General features: G+C 33.0%; 1 protein-coding gene across 3 annotated transcripts in view; it reads left to right on the forward strand.

Annotated features, from left to right (window-relative positions):
- LOC142330204 (guanine nucleotide-binding protein G(q) subunit alpha) overlaps positions 1–23,731 on the forward strand; it is a 118,341-nt gene that overhangs the window by 58,932 nt on the left and 35,678 nt on the right. The window contains exons 3-5 of one of the 3 annotated variants that reach the window (XM_075375334.1): positions 12,116–12,270; positions 19,498–19,626; positions 20,689–20,817. In XM_075375334.1, the coding sequence (XP_075231449.1) occupies positions 12,116–12,270; positions 19,498–19,626; positions 20,689–20,817 (413 nt within the window). The remainder of the gene's footprint in view (positions 1–12,115; positions 12,271–19,497; positions 19,627–20,688; positions 20,818–23,731) is intronic. The other 2 variants (XM_075375331.1, XM_075375333.1) reach the window with 2 other exon arrangements.

A 23,731-nucleotide genomic window follows, 5' to 3' on the forward strand; every position in this document is an offset into this window, starting at 1 on the left:
TTATTTTGATAGTGTGTGTCTTTGTTGTTGAATGTTTAAAATTGTAAAGTAGCTTTTAGAAATAGTGTAAGTACATATTGTACAGAAAATCTAAAGAAGCAATTTTTAAAGCTAATGTAATTTAACAATGCCCCAGAAATTTACTTGACATGTGCATCCAAAAGCAAAGAGGAGATAGAAAAACTCTACATATTAGTTATTGTTTTTAAAGAAATTAATTTAAACCAAAAATAATTCAAACATTGATAACTATCTGAATTAATTAATTTAATTATTATTTACAGTAATGTGATATTAATATTTTTATACATTAAATGCAATTTTACTCACAATATAAATTGTAAGTAACAGGTTATATAAACCAAGATGAAGCTGAGTTTTGGAATTTTGGTTAAAAAATGTTTTTACGTGGACCAGCTAGTGTAAGCTAGTTTATTCGTTTTTAATTATTAAGAATCAATTGAATATAAGAATATTGACCAATTAAGAGCAAACATAATAGTGTATGAATTAAAACTTATTTTTAATCGTAACCCTTTGAAGCCTTAAGAAATATTTAAATTTGGTTTGCACACACACACACACACTGAATGTCTTGTGTTCTGCAAAACCTCTTCTGTAACCACATATTCTTAGATTGTTGATATCTTTAATAGTTTTCATGTAATTGTTATTTGAGTAGAATGTGTTTAAGTGTTAGTAGTGATTTTTGTAATCAGTGATTTTCAGGAGCAATGGTAACGTAAATTTTGCGTGAAACTGGGGAAAACTTTCACAGAAATGTTTCTACTTTTGAAACAAGGTTACGGAGATGATGCTCTGGGTTGTATGCTACGAATGGTTTTCACGATTTAAAAGTGATCATCAGTCAGTTGAAGATGGCCCTCAACCAGGAAGGCCTTCGATTTCAACTGATGACACCCACGTTCAGAAAATCAGTGATCCTAATGTATGCAAATCGCCAATTGACTGTCAAAGCACTTGCAGAAGAGGTTAGCTTCCCAGTTGTATCTTGCCATGAAATTTTGACTGAAAAGTTGAACTTGCAAAGGATTATTTTTTAGCTCAAGTAAATATACTTCTTATAACATTTAAAGGTAAGAATTAACACTTAACATTGAAAAAGTGTGGACCAACAATACCACCAGCCCACACATTGATGCCTGGAACATTTAGTTCTTGCTCAAGTACTTCGTGCAGATTTGTGTTATTCCAGTACACACAGATATGACGATTGATACAACGATTTAGCTTAAAGGAAGCTTCATTCATCCACAAAACGCGATTTTGAAAGTTAGGCTCTGCCTCACAGTGCTCAAGACATCTGTAGAAGTTATATTCTGTTTAACTTTGATGCAGTTGTGGATGATAAGCTTTTAATTTCACTGCTTTCAAAATGTGATGCACACTACTGTGAGCAGTATCCAGCTCTGCAAATCTTTTATGAATAGATTTCTCGGTCAAGCAACTTTTGGGACACCTGGTATATTTCAAGTAAATGGCATTTTTGTACTCATCATACCTCAAAACATAAAGAAAACTCAATTTCACTCCCCTCTTCCATCATGTGACCGAAAGTAATACTTGCCTTTTTTTTTCAAAAAGTATTTAAAAAGTATTAAATAATAAAAATTAAATAATTTGAATTTTCTCTATTACCTACATTTACTTAACAAGTACAAATAATATGTTTTCTTATTTTGATCAACATTTAAAAAAAGTTTTTTTATACAGATTTTATTTATTTTTAAATATTTGTTTTATTATTATTATTTCATTTATTTATTTTTTTTACATGTTAAAATTGTCCTATCTCTTTTTTATTTTTATTAAATCATATGTACTGTCTGGTGCTGTTCTGATCAGTTTTCATTGGTCCTTCCAGGAAAGTACTAGGATCTATTAACATTTTGTGATCTATGAAGCATTGAATTTTGTACCAATCAGAATAAAATATATTTTAAATATTAATCAACTTATAGAACCAAAAGTTAAATATGCCCAGTATTATGATAATAATTATTTTCCTAATTATTAAATATATTTATCAAGAAAATCTTCTTATAATTTATAATTTTATTTTATTTTTTTTTTCTGAATTTTTATGGGCATCGACTGCTAAGGTCATTAGCCCTCGTCACAATCTTTAAAAGAAACTACTATCACCATCTGGATCGTAATATGTAAGGGTGTAAAGGGCCCTTACATTTTATTTAAAAGCACAAACTACACAAAACATTTAAGACATAAAGACAAGGACAATCACAAACACTTATGGGGTGTAAAGGGCCCCAATATTAAAATTTGGGATAGGTTCCCAAAAGACCATTAAATTAAAACTTGTCCTACTATCTTTCTTTCTTTCTTCTACGAAGTCTCATTTATAGTTTGCTTAAGCACCCTCGGGGCGACCAGAACCGCCGTTGAGCAGTATATCAGTCGTGCCAGGGTGCCGTGGCAGTTGAATCCTTCTTATATCAGGCCATAGGCATGCACGGCGTACACCCATAGCCTCGCGCCCTCAATCCACCCTTGAGGGTCCTCCATGCCATCATCGGTCACACCCCGACTCACTGCTCTTGAATGCAGGTGAGCCAAAATGGCCTAGGCAAGAGGGCTACCTCCCGTCACTATACGTGCCACGCTTCGAGACTCCCTTATATGTATATATAAAACTACCGCTTAGAGTATCTTTTACCACAGCTTTAAACTTCCATTTTATAGACTTTTAAGAAGTCCACTGGCGTGTAAAAATGCAACTATATTTTCTTCATTTCCATTATCCAGATCAGCACTAATATTATTTGTAAGACGGAAACTCTTTCTGAGGTCCTCATATATGGTACACTCTTCTATTAGATGCTTGATTGTCAGTGTTTTATTACAAACACCGCACATTGGTCTCACTTCGCCGGTTAACAAATATAAATTTGTTAATCGCGTATGACCGATTCTAAGTCTGGTCACCGCTACTTGTTCACGGCGAGTCAACTTATAGTCGCTTTTCCATTTATAAGGAGAAGATTTTACTGTGTTTAATTTTGTATTTAATCTCCTCCATTCAGCATTCCACTTGTTTTTTACTATGTTTGTTAGACGGTTTTTAACATCTGCCACTCTTACAGGAAATGCACCCAAATAATCGCAGACTGTTGCCTTTCTGGCAGCTTCGTCTGCGATTTCATTACCTGTAATACCAGCATGCCCCGGAGTCCATACAAATACGCATCGCTGTCCTCGTTGTTTTAGTACGTATAAAATGGACAGGATGTTTGCAATTAGGACATCCTTAATGTTCTTGTTCCGAATTGCGACGAGTGCACTTAATGAATCGGAACATATTAGCACTCTCTCTTCGCAATAGTGTTCAGTGTAGCGAAGAGCTTGCTGAATTGCAGTGAGTTCTGCCGTGTAGACACTGGCCACATCTGGCAGTCTCCAAAAGTGGGCTTCTTCATTTACATATATCGAGCATCCAACACCATGTTCGGTTTTAGAACCGTCAGTATAAATTCTAATATGTTCTTCGTAATTACTGACGGTTGCCAAAAATTCCTGCTGGATGATCACTGCTGGTTTCTTTTTTATTTCTCCTTGAGAGAGATCCAAACTTGTATTTACCGCTGGCAAGAGCCATGGCGGTATTTCTCTAGTAGAAATTGCTAGAGTCTGGTATAGCAATTTCATATTTTCTTCTTAATTCGTGGTACCTAATTCCGGCTGGTCTGGAATAGGTAGCACGACGTTCGTATAATGCAGCCATGGGATGATTCGTAAACAATTTATTATTTATATGAGCAGGGAAAGCCCATATATTTGCTGCATATCTTAACAAGAGGATCTCTCTTCTATAATGTAGTGGGATTATTCCGGCTTCAGACATCAGACTGGCCGCCGGACTTGTGCGGAAAGCACCTGTTGCGTATCTTATTCCGCTATTATGAACTACGTCTAACTTTCTTAAGTGCGACTTTCTAGCGGATGAATATACGATACATCCGTAGTCTAGTTTAGATTGAACCAATGCTTTATACAATCTCAATAATGTCTCTTTTTCTGAGCCCCAATTTAAGTTCGATAAACATTTTATAATGTTTAGGGCTCTTTTGCATCTATCACTCAAGTCCTGTATATGTAATCCCCATGTAAGGGATTTATCCAATACTAGTCCTAAATACCTTACGCTGTCTTTATATTGTATTGGATTATCATCAATTGTCAACGCAGGACTTTGATGAGGAATTCTTCCTACAAAAGTGTACACAGCACGTTTTTTCTGGTGAGAATTGGAATCCATTATTCCTTGCAACTTCATTTAGAGCATTGATCGCTCGTTGCAATTTGTACCTCACCATAGCAGTCTTGTTGCTGGCATATACGATTGCCAGATCATCAACATAGATGCTTTTGCTGATTTCTACTGGAATGGCTAATATCAATTTATTAATGGCAATGGTAAACAAGGTACCGCTCAACGGCGAACCTTGCGGTATGCCATTTTCCAAGATTCTTTCACATGAATATTCATTGTTGATGCGTACTTGGAAGGTACGGTCATTCATGTAGTTGCTGAGCAGTATAGGCAGATTGCCACGAATGCCCCATTCATGTATCTGGAGCATTATACCATGACGCCAGGTCATATCGAAAGCCTTCTGAAGATCAAAGAAGACTCCGACACAATGTTTCCTAGTAATAAAGCTGTTATATATAATGTCCTCTAAGCTGATCATTTGATCAGTGGTAGAATGGTATTGTCGAAAACCTGCTTGATACGGTGATATCAGGTTTTCTTTTTCCAAAACCCAGACGAGTCGATTATTAATAATTTTTTCCAATATTTTCCCCATAGCACACGTCAAAGAAATAGGACGGTAGCTATTGGGGTCTGTTAAATTTTTATTTTTCTTTGGTACTGGAACAACATGAGCTTTTTTCCACTGCTGCGGGTACGTTCCATCCCGCCATATTTTATTATAAAGTTCTAATAATCTACACTTTGCAGTGGTATTCAGCTGCCTGATCATATTATAGTGGATTTCATCCGGACCAGCAGCTGTGTTACCTGCTTTTTCCAACGCTTTCGCGAATTCTTCCATTTTAAATGGTACATTATATGAGTAATTATACTCAGTTCTAAAATTTAGTAGACCTTCGAGTTCTTCTTTTTTGGTTCGAAAACCTTCCTCGTAGTTGGCCGTTTTGCTGGCCTTTTCGAAGTGATTGGATAACAGCTCTGCAATTTCATATGGAGTATCTTTTATTTCATCTTCATCTTGAAGGCTAGTTATGGGAGCAAAATAATTACGCCCACAAATCGCCTTCACTTTCCTCCAAACATCTGATGCAGTAGTAGTTTTGTCGATGGATGACACGTATTGCTGCCAGGATCGTTTTTTCGAATCTATCATAAGACGTTTTGCATACGCCCTGTATTTCTTAAAGGCAACAAGATTTTCTATACTAGGACGCTTCTTAAAGGCGTTATACGCCCTTGTCTTTCTTTTTATAGCTTCACTTATTTCATCGTTCCACCATGGAACGGGTTTCTTTGTAAGTTTCCCAGATGTTTTGGGAATATATCTCGATGCCGACTGAATTATTGCATTTGTTATGGCGTCGACATAGTCTCCGATAACTCCAGTTGTTTCTGGAAGTATCGTTCTAGCTGTGAAGCTCGTCCAGTCTGCCTTATCAAATAACCATGTTTTAGAGACGGGATATGTTTTTCTTGTAACATCAGTTACAATTTGCACCGGGAAATGATCGCTTCCATGCAGATCGTCTATGATATGGAAGCTGTACCTCGGTGCTATCGATCCGCTTATAAGTGGTATAGGATCCGCTATAAGTATCTATACAGGACGTCGATCCATCTCTGGCATTGAAAAAGGTTCCTGATCCGTCGTTTAAAATAATAAGTTCTGAATTCATCAGGAACCCTTCCAGTTCTCTTCCACGGGGATCTACTCGATCTGATCCCCAAAGAGAATTATGAGCATTAAAGTCACCCACCAGTAAAACAGGTGGGGGAAGCTCGGAAATTAGTCTTGCTACGTCATCCTTATTCCAATCAAAATACGGCAAGTATATGCTGCAGACAGTGACCTGGAGCGGACGCTTCATTCTAACGGCGACCGCTTGTAGGTTTGTGTTTAGAACAACCGCTTCGGCGGTAGCTCTAGTCGATGTTAATATAGCTACTCCACCTCTAACTCTTACATTTGGCGGTTGATCTCGCCGAAATATATCGAAACCTTTTAATTTAAAATTTTCATTTCGGCGGAAATGCGTTTCTTGCAGACATATACAAATCGGGTCTACATCATGTACCAAGCGTTGGAGCTCATGGATGTTTGAAAAACATCCATTGATGTTCCATTGTACAATCAACTCGCTAATTTTTAATTAAGTTATGACCTTGGTTTTCCTTTCGGCCATCCTTTTTTTCTCTTCTTCTCCATATTGCGAACGGCATCATGTTCGCGGAGAACATCGTCGCCGGTGTAGCTTCCGGTCTCCGAATCGGAGACCACCGAAGCCGCCGACGACGACGGGCATGGATCGGCGCCGGTTTCAGGCGCCGATTGAGAGGCGGCAACCTGGCCGCTCCCCGACACGGGGGGCGCACCGGTCACCGCCAGTGGAAGGGGGGACACTCGTCCCCCCTGTGAAATTTTTTGTGGCCTCTGAGGCTTAGAGGCCACTTCAGTACATTTTGTTTTCGATTATCCTCTCAATTAAGCCAGCCAAGGTAGGTGCGAGTTTGTTGATGATTACACTCTCATCAACAGCAACTGGAGCAGGAGCAGGAACAGCAGCCGCAGCCTGAGCATATGTTGTTGTTGCTCTAGGTCTGCGGGCGTTTACGATCTTTTTTGCTTCAAAGTAGCTGACTTTTTCCAGGGTTTTTACTTCCTGCACAGCTACTTCGTCTTTGTAAACAGGACAGTTCCTGGATCTGCAGGAATGCTGTCCTCTGCAGTTTATACAGGTAGGAGGCTCCTTACACGGCTCTCCTTCATGAACGACATCACCGCACACGCATATTTGCGGCCTCTCACACCTAACAGCGGTGTGTCCAAAGCGTTAGCATTTAAAACATCGCATTGGTTGCGGGACAAATGCCCGCACATCCAACCGATGTATGCCCGCTCTTATCTTCTCCGGTAAAGTAGGCCGGTTAAATGTAAGAACATGGGATGCAGAAGGAAGGACTTCGCCATTCCTTCTCATGTTCAACCTCCGACATTCCAATACTCCTTGCGGCGCTAATTCTTCTACAATTTCCTGCTCCGTACAGTTAAGAAGATCCCGACAGACCACAACACCCCTTGAGGTGTTGAGCGTGCCGTGGGGATCAACACGTACAGCTAATTCTCCAATTTTCTTCAGTCCTAGAATCTTCTGAGACTGTATATCATTAACAGTCTCTACATGAAGTCCCGTGAAAGTTTTTCTTATTTCTTTAACAGGGCCTCCAGCACATTTGTTTATTTCTCGAGCGATGAGGAAAGGACTCGAGCGATGAGGAAAGGCGTTTCGCCTCAGGCGAAACAGCCGGTTCTAAACGAGGATGTTTGCGTGAACCCTCTGCCACGTTTAATTGTTCAGTTTCCATGAACAAATAATCCCTTCTGTAGTAAGGCTAGCCGCCGGGGTACACCCCCACTCCAGGGCTACCAACCCTGGAGGCCCTTTCCGGTACTCCGGTGGAACCGGCATATGTCCTGGCAGAGAGCGGATGCGCAGTCTCTGCACTGACTCCAGGCCCCTACACACCGAAGCTTTCAGGGCTCCCATGCTCCGAACATGGGCACCTTAACTACATGCTTGCCATCGCGGGGGGCATGTGGACGACGAAAGGTCTCCGTTACACCTGCAAATAACTTTGACCGTGGCCGCCACATCGCCAGCTCTAAAGGCGGTATTAATCCATTTCCGTAATCGTTAAGAATGTCGTATCTGCAGGTGGCCGTAAAGTCCAGTCCTGTAATTCGGCCTGTAGATGTAAATCGACCGAAAAAAGCATATCCGAGAAACAACACTCGGAACCCCGTTAGCCAGCTATATGTAATGTACTTGAGTACAGCTGTTGCCGCCCTGGACGTGGAACGTAAATGTTGTGTTCCGGACGTGGGGAATATCTACCTCAGGGCAATATAATTTTATTTTCCTATTTCTTATTTTTATTTATATTTCACTCACACTTTGAATTTATGAATATTCAGGGATTAATTTGTTGTTATTAAATGTAAATTTGATGATACTAATGTATGACATAACTGGTAAGAAACATTTGATACTACAGAAAACTAGTTATAATTCATTATTATTATTATTGTTTAGAAACTGTTATTTCATTTTACATTTTATAGTTGTAATTAAAGTTTTTTTTTTGGAAATTTGTATTATGCTATATTAAAAAAGAAAGTTTTTTGTCCAAGATAATCTCAAGAACTACTGAACTTGTGTGAAAAATTTCTCTCCGTCTTAATGCTTACTCTTTACTTAATGTCTTATGCTATGTATTAATCCTTCCCTGCATAACCTTAATTTTGTCCTTTCCCCTTCTTGGTAATACAATAACCTTGTATAAATAGAAAATGTCTGGCTGTGAGAAAATCATTTATCACACATCCACCAAACTTGTGAATTACATTCTACAGAACCAGAAGCATGCCATTAAAGGGTAAAAACAATCTTAAGCTCCCATAATCCCATTTGGACTCCACTTCAGATTTATTCCTATATTTAATTTAAATATTACACACAAATTTTTTTTTTTAGTGCGTTTTATATTCAGAAAAAATATAATTATACATAAGATGCCCAGGCTCCTTAACCGCATTAGACTCCACCCCAAGGCCTCATTGTCTCCAAGGGTCTTTAGCTTCTTTTAATTCAGAACTGAATACTTAGAATGTTAGATCCCTTCTTATTCAATGTATTATTTTTCTTGGGGTTGGATAAAAAGTTGATAATATCGAATGATTTCCATTCATGATATAATGTTGTCCATGATGTTGAAGCCATCTCCCCCACTCAGGTATTCTAAGTTCCTTAAACCCGTTTGTTAACAAAATAAAAAATTTGTGATATTCAGACTTTATTTTCAGCCTTCATAATTTTTCAAGGATGGAACTTTTTTAAAACCTCAAAATGTCAAAGAAGTCAAAGTCCCTTGCTACCCAGCCTTCAATTAAAATTAATTATTTCCCACCCTTAAATTATGAAGTTTTAAATATTTGATGTTTAACTATTAATTTTTTAATTTCTGTACGTTTTGAGTGAGTAAAATACAGTTGCCAATCATATTTAGAATTGCCTTGTGTCCCTTTTATCCTTCAATTTTGTAGATCTGATTTCCGTTGTTGTTATTTAAAATTATTGAATGTGCAATCTTTGATTTAAAGAATTTTTACTTGTTTTCAAAAATAAAAATATATGTTCTCTACTAAACCAGACGACTAAGCGATTTTTGTGTAACATAGTGTTTGGGTTTATGAGAAAAGGCTTCATTATGTTCCCCATGCCACTTTTAATAAATTGCTAAACCGTTTAAAAGATTTTCCCACAAATTTGTTTAAAATATAATTAAAAGAATAATTTTTTACTGAGTAATATTACTCTTGTCCATAATTTTTTTAATAATACTAATTTAAAAAAAAATTTAATTTAAGATTTCTGCCTCCCATTCAACATGTACATATATACAAATGAGTTCTCAAATAATTTTTCATTAATGATTTCCGAATTGTGAATTAGTTGGCAGTTACTTTGTATATTTAGTGTCGTCATGTACTTAGTTATATTATATTTTAAAATAATTATTATGAACTTATTCACATCTATTTTTTATTTTATTATTAATTATGCATTTTATAAATTAAAACCAACATTTAGTTAAATGAAGGTTTTAGTACTATTTCCTTTGATCAATCCTCACGAATGCTGTAGCAGTTTTTTTATCTTTGAAGTAGCATACTGTCCATTCCTATTTTGATTTATATTATGCTTTACTGAGTACAGATTAACATAAAAGACTTATTTATCAAGTAGTGAGCCACTTTATCTTGATTTTCTGATTCACAGAGGTTTATGGATCAGTGAACAATAAAGCAGCATTCAGCTTTCTTCCCATCTGATATTGGTTTTTACTGATTACATAATTCCCATTTGTACCTCCAACAAACCAGTCTATTTCTTAATATTTTATATTTTTTTCTATTTTGCACTAGAAAAAAAAAACATATATTCGTATTATTAAATTTTTAATTAAAGAAAATTCATTATTAGGTACTTTTCCAGATACCAATATTAAAACATGACTAATACACCCGACAGTAAATTGTTAATAGCGAAAACATTACTAAACACATTATATTTGTTATTTTAAAAATTGTATTTTAAATTGTTATTTTAAATATTTTGAATAAAATTATAATTATATATTTAATAAAAAACAAAATTGTGACAGACTAGAAATTAACTGAAAGAATATAGAAAAATAACTAAAAATTGGTTCTCAGTTAATGCCTTGAAAATTTCCTTTTAGATGACTAAATGAATTTCCATTGCATCAGCTATTGAGGCATGGACTTCCAAGGGTAGCTGTGACCTTGTTTCATTGTTGTACTAAAGCTGCAGTTTTAAACCTGTATTAGCTCTCTGGTTTGTGTGGGTTGTCTAATGTCTAAATGACTTTTTAAAAGAAACTTCTACTGTACAACATCATAGGTTATATCTGTACTGTACTTATGTGCTAGAAAGCTAATGATTCCTGGCAAAAATTCCTTCCCTATGACAGGATTGGCCGTGCAAAAACTTATGAGACTATTGAGATGCCACTGACAAAAATCTGCTGCTTTCAGCATATTACTGTTTTGGATGCTGGTAGAGTTGATTCATGCACGCTTATTATATGCTGGACATTTTTGCGTTTGGAATATCAGTAACTCTAAGTATATTAAGCATACTTAATTATAAATGTATTCGTTGGCAAAATTTTAATAGCAGGAAAAATGAGAATCAGTGTGATAGTTAATATGTCAAGTTTGACATTATCTGTACTGATGGTTGCAAATGATTGCACTAAACATTAAAACAGTTGATTTTGTTTAACTTGGGCTTAAAGGGTGACACATGAGTAGTAAATCCCATCAAGAATAGTTGTGATCACTTCTCAACTGTTTGCTGTATGTATTTTTATAAATATTAAGTATTTAAACTTTTCTAATCCTTTTTATATTTTGTATTGCTTAATTGTTCTTACATTATCAGTTAAGAGAGAACCCAAAAAATGTACAATATCTTCTGGAATTTAATGGCTTGACTATTACAGGCAATGCCACTGAGGGAAAAATTCCTGTTACATTTTAATGACATATACATTCATTTGATTATAATATGCAACCTCATTTACTGCTAACTGGTATTTTCTTAATTAATTGTGTGTTATGTTTCTGTGGTTTAATTTTTGTGTTTTATTAGTGTTATATTAACCCATGTGATAGTTGTGAAGTGATACTTGCAGCATTAAGAAGAGTTTTAAGAAATGCTATTATATAGTATGATAAATTAGAAAAGAAATTTATTTGAAAATAATTAATGAAACAAAAATAATGGAATGGGAGAGACGGAAGTTGAAAAACTTTCATATTTGCTTTGTAAAACTTTAAAAGTTCAGTTCAGCTCTATTCAATAAGTGTAAAGGAAACCATTTATTAACCCAATTCCCCTAGTTAATTTAATGTAGAGTGTCTGTAATTCTTAAACTTGGTTACGCCATTTTTAGAAATGATTCATCTTTCGCATTAGTTCACATACAACAAAGACAAGAGTATGACAATGGTGCTGGATCATCAACCTTGTTTAATATACACGTAGAAGATGTGATTAAAAATATTCTAGAAGAAGAAGAAGTAATCAATGTAGGAGGAAAAGCAGTAAGTTGTAAAGTGACATGGTTTTTAATGGTTATGGCTTATAAATTAAACTGGGTATATTAAGATTTTTTTTAATATTCATTTAATTTCTTTTCACTTATTACCTATATAATTACTGTGAATATGTTGTTTAATTTTTTAATTAATTAAATATTCTTTTTTAACAGGAGAAAGCAGAGCTGATTAAAGGGGTAGATTTTGAAACGGTCACAACACTGGAAAGTCCCTACGTCGAGGCGATAAAAGCCCTCTGGGCAGATGGTGGGATTTTAGAGTGTTATGATCGTAGGAGAGAGTACCAGCTCACAGATTCAGCTAAATAGTTAGTATTATTTATTTTGTTAGTATTTTTTATTTATTTTGTGCATTTTATTTATGAGAGGTTATTTCTAAAGTAAAGACACTCTCATTGAAACCTTTTAAATATTTTTTATTTCTCTTAAACTACATACCTTATACCACTTCTCTATATAATCACCACATGAATTAAGACATTTATCGTAGCAATACACCAGCTTCAGTATACCCTTGTATTCTTCTGCTGCCAGTCCATTTAGCCACTGATTAATACCATTTTTAAGTACATCGTCACTCACGAATTGCTTACCACTCAAAAATTCTTTCAGTTTCCTAAACAAATGTTAATCAGAACTATATGCTGGATGATCGTAAATTTCCCATCCAAATATTCTCAGTAAATCATGTATCAGACCCACAATGTGTGGATGTGCATTATCGTGCAGCAGGATGATGCCGCCGGTCAGCCGCCCATGTCACCAATTTTGAATGGCATGCCATAGCTTACATTGAGTTTTGCAGTAGGCTTCTGCATTTATAGTCATTCCGTGTGAAATCAATTAGTAGATTTCCGTTGAAATCAATTAGTAGTATGCCAAACCGATCCCAGAACTAGCCATTAGTTTGCATTGTAATGGCTGTCTGTGGCTTGATTTTTATTGGTGTGGTTGGTGATTGAGGATGACCCCATTCACTTGACTGCTGTTTTTTCTCTGGCATGTAAAACGAAATCCATATTATTGAATTACCTTTTTCTGTATGGCGCGCATCAAAGATTCCAAAGCAGATCTCATTCAGATTTTTTGTCACATTTCGTTAAGACATGCAGCACCAAACGTGCACAAACCTTTCTGAGGCCTAAATGGTCATGAACAATGCAACCAATAACAGCCCTTGAAACATCCAGAAAAAGAAGGGCCTAGTTGGAAATCGTTGAGTGATGATCTTTTCTGATTTCATTATTGATGTGTTTTCAACAAGTCCTCTGTGATTATCGAGGGCCTCCCCAAAAATTCTTTATCATGCACATTAATTCTGTTACTTCTAAACCTTTCACACCACTTTCGGACGTTTTTTCATTCATTACATTATCACCATACACAGCAAGTGCCTATCAATTTCAGCCGGCTTAATGTTTTGATGGTTTATAAATTCCATGTATTTTACAGTCAGCAGCAACATCGATTTTCCTATTCATTTTATAACTTAATAATAACTCACATGCAATCAAAGATACTACTACTACACAACTTATAGACAACCAAACCAGTGTGTACATTACTAGAGTGGCCATGAACAACACAGGTTTGCCAACCTTAAGGAGAGAAATTTCCCAGCAGTCTTTACTTTAGAGATATCCCTCATATATTATTTATTTTATCATAGTTTGTTTGTTATGTATTAGTTATGATCACTAAGGAGTTCATTTTTTAATGGAGGAAAAAGGATACTTTTAAGTTTAAAGAATTTATTATAGTAACGTAAATTCATTTTTAATAAAATTGTTGTAAGCATAATAGATTATTAATATCAACAGATTATATTAAAATTTAAATAATGAAATTTTAGGTGTAAGATTCTTTGTGATGAATGATATATATCGCATTAGTTGTTTGTTAAGTGTTTTGGATAGATTACTTGTAATATTTTGACTCATTTTTGCCAAAAGCAGTTGTTTATGAAAAAAGCATTTGCGCATGTCAAATTAAATAAAGTAATGGATTTATTAAAAAGTCAGAGGATAGACTGGAAAGGTAAAAGATTAATTAGAAAATTGCATCTGAATCAGAAGATAATTTTGAAAATAAACAATGATAAAATTTAATGGTTTGATGTAATTAGAAGAGTATGGTGACGGTGTTGCTTATCATCAACTTAGAAGAAAAAGAAGATGTAACCAGTGTTGGAGGAAAAGGCAGTAAGTTGTAAAGCGATATGGTTTTAATGGTTATTGGTTAAGTGGTTTGTTTTTTAAGGTGTAATGCATAGGACTCTGAACAGATAATTTCAAAACAAGAAGACATTCTGACAGCATATAGAATGAAAATGAATGTAAGTAAAACTAAAGTAATAATGATGGGAGGTAAGAGACAATGAGGAAAAAACACAAAAAAAGAAGGAAGAATTGAACAAGGAAAACAATACAGATAGATGCTTAGTTACTATGTTAACAAAAGATTGCAAAAAGTTAAAACCAAAATAAAGACAAGAATTGCAATTGGCTAAGAAAGCATGTAGAAGGCAGAAGCATATAATAGTTACAATGTAGTAAAATGGAATTAGACTTGCAGTAGTGTCTATTAAATTGGTACTTTAAAAATCTATTAAAGACTAGGTCTATATTAAAGTGGTACTTTATTTGGAGAGGTACTTTTGTATGGATGAGAAACATGGATGCTAAGAAAATATAAAAAGAAAAATTGGAGGCATTTGAAATGTGAGAATGGAGAAAATTAATTAGACAAATTGGAAAAATGAGAGGGAACAAGAATAGAAGCTTAATCAGAATAATGCAGAATAGGAAAGCTAACTGGCTGGGACATGTCGTAATAGGAGAAAGATTAAGTGTGATGGATCAGAAGAAAGTGGAAAAAAAGTGCTAGAAAAGAGCAAAAATTAGATGATCTTAAAGGAAATAGAAGCCATCAGTGTCTTAAAATTTAGCTAGGAATATAAGAGAGTAGAGGTAGACATCTTGCAAGAAACCTGCTCATGGTCTACAACCATAATGTAATAATTCCTATAACTCTGCTATGTGTTAAAGTGAAGAGAAAAAATTATGTAACACGTTTTAATCTCAATGAAAAGAGAAATATTGTAAATCAGATTGTTCTAGAACTATAAAGTCAAACTAATGTTTGTTTATTTTACAGTAATATTTGATTTAACAAGTAATGTTGTTAATAGTTTTAAAACCTGTAATTTTTAATAATTACTTCAAGTTGATGAATTAAGTATTACTTACCTTATCAAGGCTACCCAGAAAATAATATAAGATTAGTAATGATGATAACTTGGATTATGATATTAATGTTACTAATGTTATTGACCATTCATAATTGTAAAACTGCAGAAATAACATTCATTACATATATATAAGTTAAAAATAACTTATAAGGAAGCCATAACTTATAAGGATGTGAGGTATAAGCAGCATTGAGTCAAAGTTGTTTTTGTTGAGAGGTATTAAATTCACCTTATTTTGATTCAATATAATGAATGAAGTGCAGCTCTAGTTTAAGGATTAAATTGGGATCAGTATGCTGATTTGCGACATATATTTGAAATAGCTACAGAATCCCACATCACTCACTTCTTTGTACCATCCATATTCTAAATGACACCATTAATTTTAAAACAAAGTAATAAATCTTTTTAATGAAAAAAATAGTGCAATTTGTAAAGAAAATTATACTTCTTAAGGTAAAGAAAATAGGGTATGGTAGATCTATAGGTGGTTAAAGATAAAGAGAAATATAAAATGAGTCTAAGCTAGTTTTTTAAATAAATGATCACATTTCCTGGCAGGGCTAGGCAGTATAATATTAATTATGGGCCAATTATTACTATTAATTAGGCCATTATCCATGGCTGGTAGTGTCTCAGCTGTTCATTGGGAGGTCCCAGATTAGAATCCCTGTCAGGCATGGCATTTTTTATATGCTACAAAATTTTCACTTCATATTCCCATGTATAAGATTACAGCTTATATGGTAAATTAATCATTAAAAAAAAATTATAAGTAGGGTCTTCATACCAAACCATCAGATAAAAAATTAATAAGTTGCTAGCAAATTTTTTTCATTTTGTGTACGAGGCATAATCATAAAGTAAGGGCCGCCGTCAGCTTATATTTAAATATTAGCAGGTCTATGAGTTTCATGCATATAGGGCCATCTGTTGGCTATTCACAAAGCCACTGCACTTGTTTTGATTCAGTAGTCGTTTGCCTGCAGGTGAATGCAGATTGCAATGTCTGCGACAATCGTTTCTCCCGCCAGTTGTAAAGTGCGCACTGTGACTCAATTATTGTGTGCAAAAGGATATTCAGCTGCTGAAATTCATTGGGAGTTGTGCATAATGTATGGACCTACGGTAATGAGTGAAGGAAAGGTTAGACAATGATGTTGAGCCTTTAAAAATGGTCGCACAGGTGTGCATGACAAAGAGCGGAGTGGTAGGCCCAATATTCAGACTGACAAAATCATTGAACAAGTGAACCGAAAAATTTGATATGATCGGCAATTGACGATTAGTGCTCTGGCTGAGAATTTCCACACGTTGCTGCACCTCTGGCTACATGATTTACACAGAAAAGCTTGGATATCACAAATTGTGTGCAAGGTGGGTACTGAAAATGATCAAGTTCCCTGAAACTGAAAAAGTTTAAGCAGTTTGTACTCAAGTTGAAAAATGTTGACTACTGATTTTTGGGATGAAAAGGGCATCATTTTGGCTGATTTCATGGAACGTCGATCAACAATTACAGCTGATGTGTACTTCAAAATGCTCACCAAACTGAAACGTGTGATCCAAAATCAACAACGTGGGAAACTATCGTCTGGTGTAATCCTCCTTCACAACAGCGTGTGTCATCACACCGCTGCCTCAACCAAGAAAAAGATGATTCAAGATTTTTGTTGGGATCTTTTTGACCACCCTCCATATAGTCCTGACCTTGCATCTATCTCATTACTACTTACTCTTCTTGCGTTTGAAAAAGTGGCTTGGTGGACAACCGTTTGAAAATGACAAGGAACTCAAGACTGCCATTGTCAACTGGTTTAATTCCCAGGTGGCAAACTTTTATGCAGAGGGGTTAAAGAAACTGGTGCAGCATTACAAAAAGTGCTTAAAACTGAATGGCAATTATATGGAAAAGTGAAGTAGATATACAGTAAACTAAAAATGTAAGTAAAAACCTTTTCTCACAAGTTAATTTTTTTTATAGACCAAACAGCTTGTACTTTATGAATGCCTTGTAGATATATTAAGTATGGAAGTTATTAAAGTTTCCATAACCTCAAAATTAGGCAATACATCTTCTCAAAATGGTCACTCAAAAAAAAAATATCAAACATTTAAAAAATAAAATAACTGTTTTTAACTCTTTTAAATCTGGTAAGACTGTAACAAAAATAAATAAATTTTATCAACTACTGTCTTTGGGTAATCTGAAACTGATTGTCCCAGCATTGAAAAAGTTAATTGAGAGATTTATTAAAACTTGACTATGAAGGTTATTTCTAGGAAAAATCATTTTTTATTTTGCAGCAAGTGTTGTGTACCATAAAACTGAATGCTGTTGATGTATGATTTACATGGTGCATTTTATTTATATATATTAGGTTGGTATCAGGAATGTAATCAGCACTAAAATCTTGCCAAAAGATTTTCCAGGTTTTCCTTGGTAATCCTCTTCGTAAGCAAACAAACGTTTGTGGAGATTTTCTAGTAAAACCTAGAGGACATCATCATATAAGGCAAAAACAGTAAAATTGTATGAGAATGATTTTCATGATTGTTAATTTGAACTAAATATATAGTGTATAAAATAAATGTAAGTTTTATTATCTTTAACCCATTCTGTTGCTGAAAATAAAACGTGCATCATTGGTAACCAAAAATTTTAAAATTAATTTTTACAGGTATTCTAAAATATAACTTTTAAATAATTATATTTTCAATTTATAATTAGGCAGTTAATTACTAAATCTAGTAATTTCAGTTGGAGTCACATTTCTTGTTGTTCATTATCTGTAGTTTAGTTAACAAAAATATTTATGGATAAAATAATTGGTTTCTCTACCTTTCATTTTTATTTAGAGTTCCTTAACATTGATGTTCATGATATTCCTAGAAACAAGAGTCACTATTAAAAAGTTCACCGATTGAATGTTATGATAAATTGGTCGCTTTTTTTTTATTGTGCCTAGAATTGGATGATGGCAGTGGTGCTCATGAAAAATTTTTCCTGTTGTATTCTTGAAAACTTAATTTGTATGAATAGGACTGTGTAAGAGTAATTATTGCTATGTTGTGGTATTTTAAGTATAAATTAGACATTGTGTTGTTATCTGTGAGTCCCATTTCATGTTAGAAATATTTTTTTGCATGTCAATATATTGATGACAGTAAGTGGGTTTAGCATCCTTCTTCAATGAACTTAAGAATGTTACAGTATTTCAATTTCATTAATAAAGTATATTAATTTACTTCATTTAGACTAAATGGGACCCGATGTACTATGAATAAATGAAAGTTTAGGTAGTTCAAAATTGTTGTATAGCTGTTGAGGTCGCTGAAGAATGTGAACTGTAAAATACAGAAACTGAAATATTAATTACGAGTATGTATGTATTAATAAAAGTTAATACAAATTTATTTAAAATGAGATCATAGTTGAAGAAATTAATCTACAAAATACAGAATAGGTATACAGTAGTCACATTGTCACTCATATTTATTTGAGTGAGGAATGAGCAAGTTCAATATGTTATATTGTGGTTATACAAGTTACATTTCACATAATTGCACATTTCACTGTTGTTTTTTTAATTTATAATTTTACTTACATTATGAGAAAAAAATTTAACGATCAATTATTTGATTTAAAAAAATAATTATAAATTTAATTAAATCTGCTGTGTTTACTTCATAATGTTTTATTAGTTGAAATTAAAAAATCACACTAAAATTATGAAAGAAATGGGTTTATGAAGTTCTGTAAAAATTATTATATTAAAAAATCCCAACAGCACGTATTTGTATTAACAAGATTATATTGTAATATTAAAACCATGTCACAACTGAAAACTGTCAATGAAAAAAATATAGTAAAGGGAAATAATATGAATTTATTCCGTATTTTTATTAAAATGTTTATTTTATATCCAGTAATTTCTGAGAGCATTAAAAAAAGTTTTATTTAATTATATTGAAATTTTATGTTTGCAAATTTCAAAATGGCAGTCATGAAAATCATTAATATCTTAAAAACTGTTATTTTTGTAAAATTGTATTTTTTAAGCTGAATTCTATTACAAAGTGATATTTTTTTCTTCATTTTATGATTTCAAAACAAACGAGTTACGGAAGAAACTGTTAGAAGAATGGATCAAATCTCTCATTCTGAAATGCGAAAAAATTCAGCCTGATAAGAAACATGGTTCTAAGTTCAAATAATGAACATCATATTAGTTTTTAAGTATCTCTATGTTGGCACATGTGTTGTTTAATGTTATTATTACAGCTATCTGATGGAGATAGATCGAGTAGCAGCTCCAAATTATCTTCCCACTGAACAAGATATCCTACGAGTGAGAGTACCAACAACTGGGATCATCGAATATCCATTTGACCTTGAAGAAATTCGATTTAGGTACACCGTTGATGATGATGATGATGATAATGATGTTTGAGATTAATTTTGTGATGTTGTTTTATTACATTGGTGGTTTATTTTATTGAAGTGCAAGGATTCGTATTACAATCATTGCATGATTATTGCTGCTTGTTTTTCATCTTTCTCTTTATCAGATGTCTTGTGTTCAATTTTTTTTTATGTTCTTTTAATTTCTTTGATTTTCTTTTAGCTAATAATTGTTGTGTTTGGATTTTCATGTAAATTGTAATTGTAAGAATACAAGATAAATGTCCAGTTTATTAGCTGATTTGTATGCCCGATATTGTTTCTGTGGTGTATGTATCCCTACATATACTCCATGGTCGATTCCTCTTCTTATTACTTGATTAAATAAGTCGAGTTAAGAAGTGCAAGATAAGATGCATTACTCATGGTGTTTAAAAATATATAAATAAATTTTAGACAGAATGAACATAAAACTGTTTTTGGTTGAGGAACTATAAACTCCTGACCAATAATTAAAACTTGATTCTGTTATGAGTTAATTGATATCAACAGTGTTTCTAAATCATCCCTTTCATTAGATAAAGATTTGTTTTTATGGGTTTTTTATTAGAAAAATGACTTAAAAAACTGCTACTTAACTAATCTCAGATACAACCTCAGAAACACGCCTCAGACATGTTTTAATCGATTTAATTGGCAGTATCATTTGTTTATAATTATAATGAAGGTTTTTTTGTAAGATTTACAGACCTGTTTGATATTAGCATTTCTTTAAAAAGTTAAATTATATCATACTTTTAATAACAATTTTAATTTTTCAATGAATTTACAATATTATTATGTAAACAATTTTTTTTTTATTATTATAAATATCAACTAATATAACTCATTCATTTATCTTGTATGCATCTTACATTTTTGTTTGTATGAATACACATTTATTTTTTATTTTATATATATATATATATATTTTTTTTTTTTATTAACTGTGGTTTGCATGCGCATGAGCATGTTTTTTTTCTTTTCTTTCTTTTTTTTGTTGTTGCATGTAAAAAGAATTGCATGTTGCAGCTATCTGAGTGACCTAGCACGGATTGAAAAAGCTGATTACCTGCCCACTGAACAGGATATTCTGCGTGCTCGAGCACCAACTACTGGTATCATTGAATATCCATTCGACTTGGATTCCATCATATTTAGGTCGGGTGTGTTTTTTTCTTTTCTTTTTTTTATAAGAAGTTTTTTCTATCAAAAAGACCTTTTGTTTCAATTTGAAAAGGAAGATTTTCCTGTAATTGTTTATTATTTTTTTGGTTATTTATGAAATACAATATAAACCATTTTTTGGTTAATTCATTTTAAGGTAAATATTAGCAATTCTACTTTTTGTCTGAAATTTTATGATTGGATTTCTTCTTACAATTGTTTTTTCCCCCAAGCCTCACTCTAATATTTAAGTTTGTACAAGTAATGTAAATCATTAAACAATATGTGTTGTTAAGGTATGTATGTGTAATGAAATCTTTAAACCTTGTAAAGAAAATATTCATTTTTGTTTCATTTTTACATTGATTAGTCTTTAGTATTTAGGAAATAAAAATTTCTTACTTTACCTTTAGATTGCCTGCTCTGAAACTGATTATCTTCCCTTTATTCTTGTTTCTCCTTGTTCACAGCCTCTGCCTTTCTGTAATTAGGCTGTTGATTGGTGAAAGCTGTGTAATTGGGAAAAAGGGTTTGTTAGTTTAATGCTATCCAGATTTCGATTATCAAATTATTTCTGAGAGTTAGCACTAAACTTGAACTGAAAAAGGTAGACATTCAAGGCGTGGCTAGACTAGATATTTTTTATTGGTAATGGTTTCTTGATACCATCTTCAAGCCCTATTCTGTTGTCAGGTTCTGATTAAACACCCATCCTGGCATGAAATTTAGAGATTTACTACATTTACTACAATTTATAGATATACTACAAAGGCATATAGAAGTTCCAAATTAACAAAGGTATGTGCAGTGGAGAATATCATAAAAATTAACCTAACCAGTCAATAAGTCAAAGATTTAGATTTTGCATTAGATTTTTTCTATCCTTTTGTTTATTATCTTATTTACTCTTTAAGGTATAAACCTAGAAAAGATCTTGATTTAATCTTTACAGTTTCTTGGTTTAACTTTTTTTTAGAAACAAATTTAACTATTTTCTTCTATGGATGACAACTCCTGTCTGTAAACTGCATGCATATGATATCTTTGAAACATTTACACCTACTCCTGGTTCCATTTGGTCTCTATTTCAGAGATTTTCATATTATTACACAAGTTAATGCTAGAATTGCAAATAGGTAATTTAAAAAAAAAAATTTTCATAGTTTGTGTGAAATAGGATCGTCTTTCTAATTTTAAAACATGTTTTCCAGAACATAATTGCTCTTATTTCTTTTTACTGCAAATTTTTCTCTATAAATTTAGAAGGAAGAAGGAGAAGTTATTATTGAATATTATTTTTAATAATTTAATTTGATCAGTTATATCATCACGTATTTGGATAATCTTTTATAAATTATTGCTATACCTTCTTCATGGAAAGTTATTTCTTCTACATGAAAATTTGTTCCCAAATTTAATTTAATTTTGAGGAATACATGGAAAATTGTAATTAAAAAAAAACTGCAGGAAATTTTTTGAAATTTTGCTTGTTAGAGAAAAGAATCTGAAAGATGAAAAATTATCAGTTAATTAATAATTTTAATCAGTTTAAGATATAATTTGGAAAATCAGATTTAAAACCCAAATTTTTGTAGTACAGTGGATGAATATTTGCAGTAACAAGTTGAAGCCAAATAACGATTTAATAATAAAGTAATAAATGATGACATGAAAGAAGATAAGAATGAAGTCATTTGCAATGTTGATGATAAAGACATCAGTAAAACAGCTGGTTCAAGAAATTCTTGATAGAAAAGAAATCAAGGGTTCTGGATCATAGAAAAATGTCAATTTAGTGAAAGTATTACAAATCAATCAAAATTCATGTATTATAACAAGTTTTTTCCAAAAAATAATATTCAAATTCTTTAAACAGAATTAAAAATTTTACTAGAGAGAAGTAATTTTTTTTATATTCCTAAAATATCTTATGTTTACTAAATGTATTATATCTATTTCTACCAAATTTTTATGTTTAAGTGTGGCAATTAAGTTATTTTTATTACTGAACCATTTATTAATTATAAATACTTCTGTCTATAAGCAGTTAGTTAATCTTGTTTATCAATGAAAATCACTGTTGATATTATGTAGTTTTGTGTCATGAGGCTTTGGGACAGGAGAACATCTTCTAATCCAGTATTGTACTCTGTCATAAGGTAATTTCAGATATAAAAATATTTTCACTCTGTAGATAGTATAAAAAATAACCTGTATTCAATAAAAATGAAAAAAGCACATATACAAAGTACTATATCTTTCAACATCAGATATCTTGAAATAGATATAAATATATTTTTGAAAAATGATGTTCTCTCCCTTATGTATATTGAGAGCTTTACATTAGTTTTTAAGTGATAAAAGAAATTAAACTCCAGCCAAATAAAAATGAAAATGTTTTTATTCACATAGTTTTATTATGTATGTGTATTTACAAGAGGTGGATAAAAAAATAAGTTATACCCTTGCCGTGATCTTGAACTGAAAGGTATGTATTATTGTCTTGTAGTGGCAGCATTGGTTGTGTTGTGTTCTTCATGCTCCTCCAGCGACAATTCTGTACAACATTCAGTACGTGTGTAGTGTAATCAATATGGCGTGTCCTCTACGAGATCCGTCCAGATTAGAAGTGCGTTGAGCAGTCCGATTTTTGTGGGCAAAAAATTACAATTGTGAAATTCATTGCCAAGTTGTATGTCACCAAGGTATACGGTGAGAATGCAATGTCATGCCCCATGATCACAAAATGGTGCCAAATGTTAAGAAACTGAAAAACAAATGTGAGTGACGAACTGCGTGCTGGGCGCCCTTCAACTGCAAACACAACAGATAACACAGAACACGTGATTGAAATGATCTTGAGTGACCAGCGTATTAAAGTTATGGTAATTTGTTTGCAATTATTCAT

The sequence above is a fragment of the Lycorma delicatula genome, chromosome 9 (genome assembly GCF_047948215.1).
Source record: "Lycorma delicatula isolate Av1 chromosome 9, ASM4794821v1, whole genome shotgun sequence".
NCBI classification, from domain to species: Eukaryota; Metazoa; Arthropoda; class Insecta; order Hemiptera; family Fulgoridae; genus Lycorma; species Lycorma delicatula.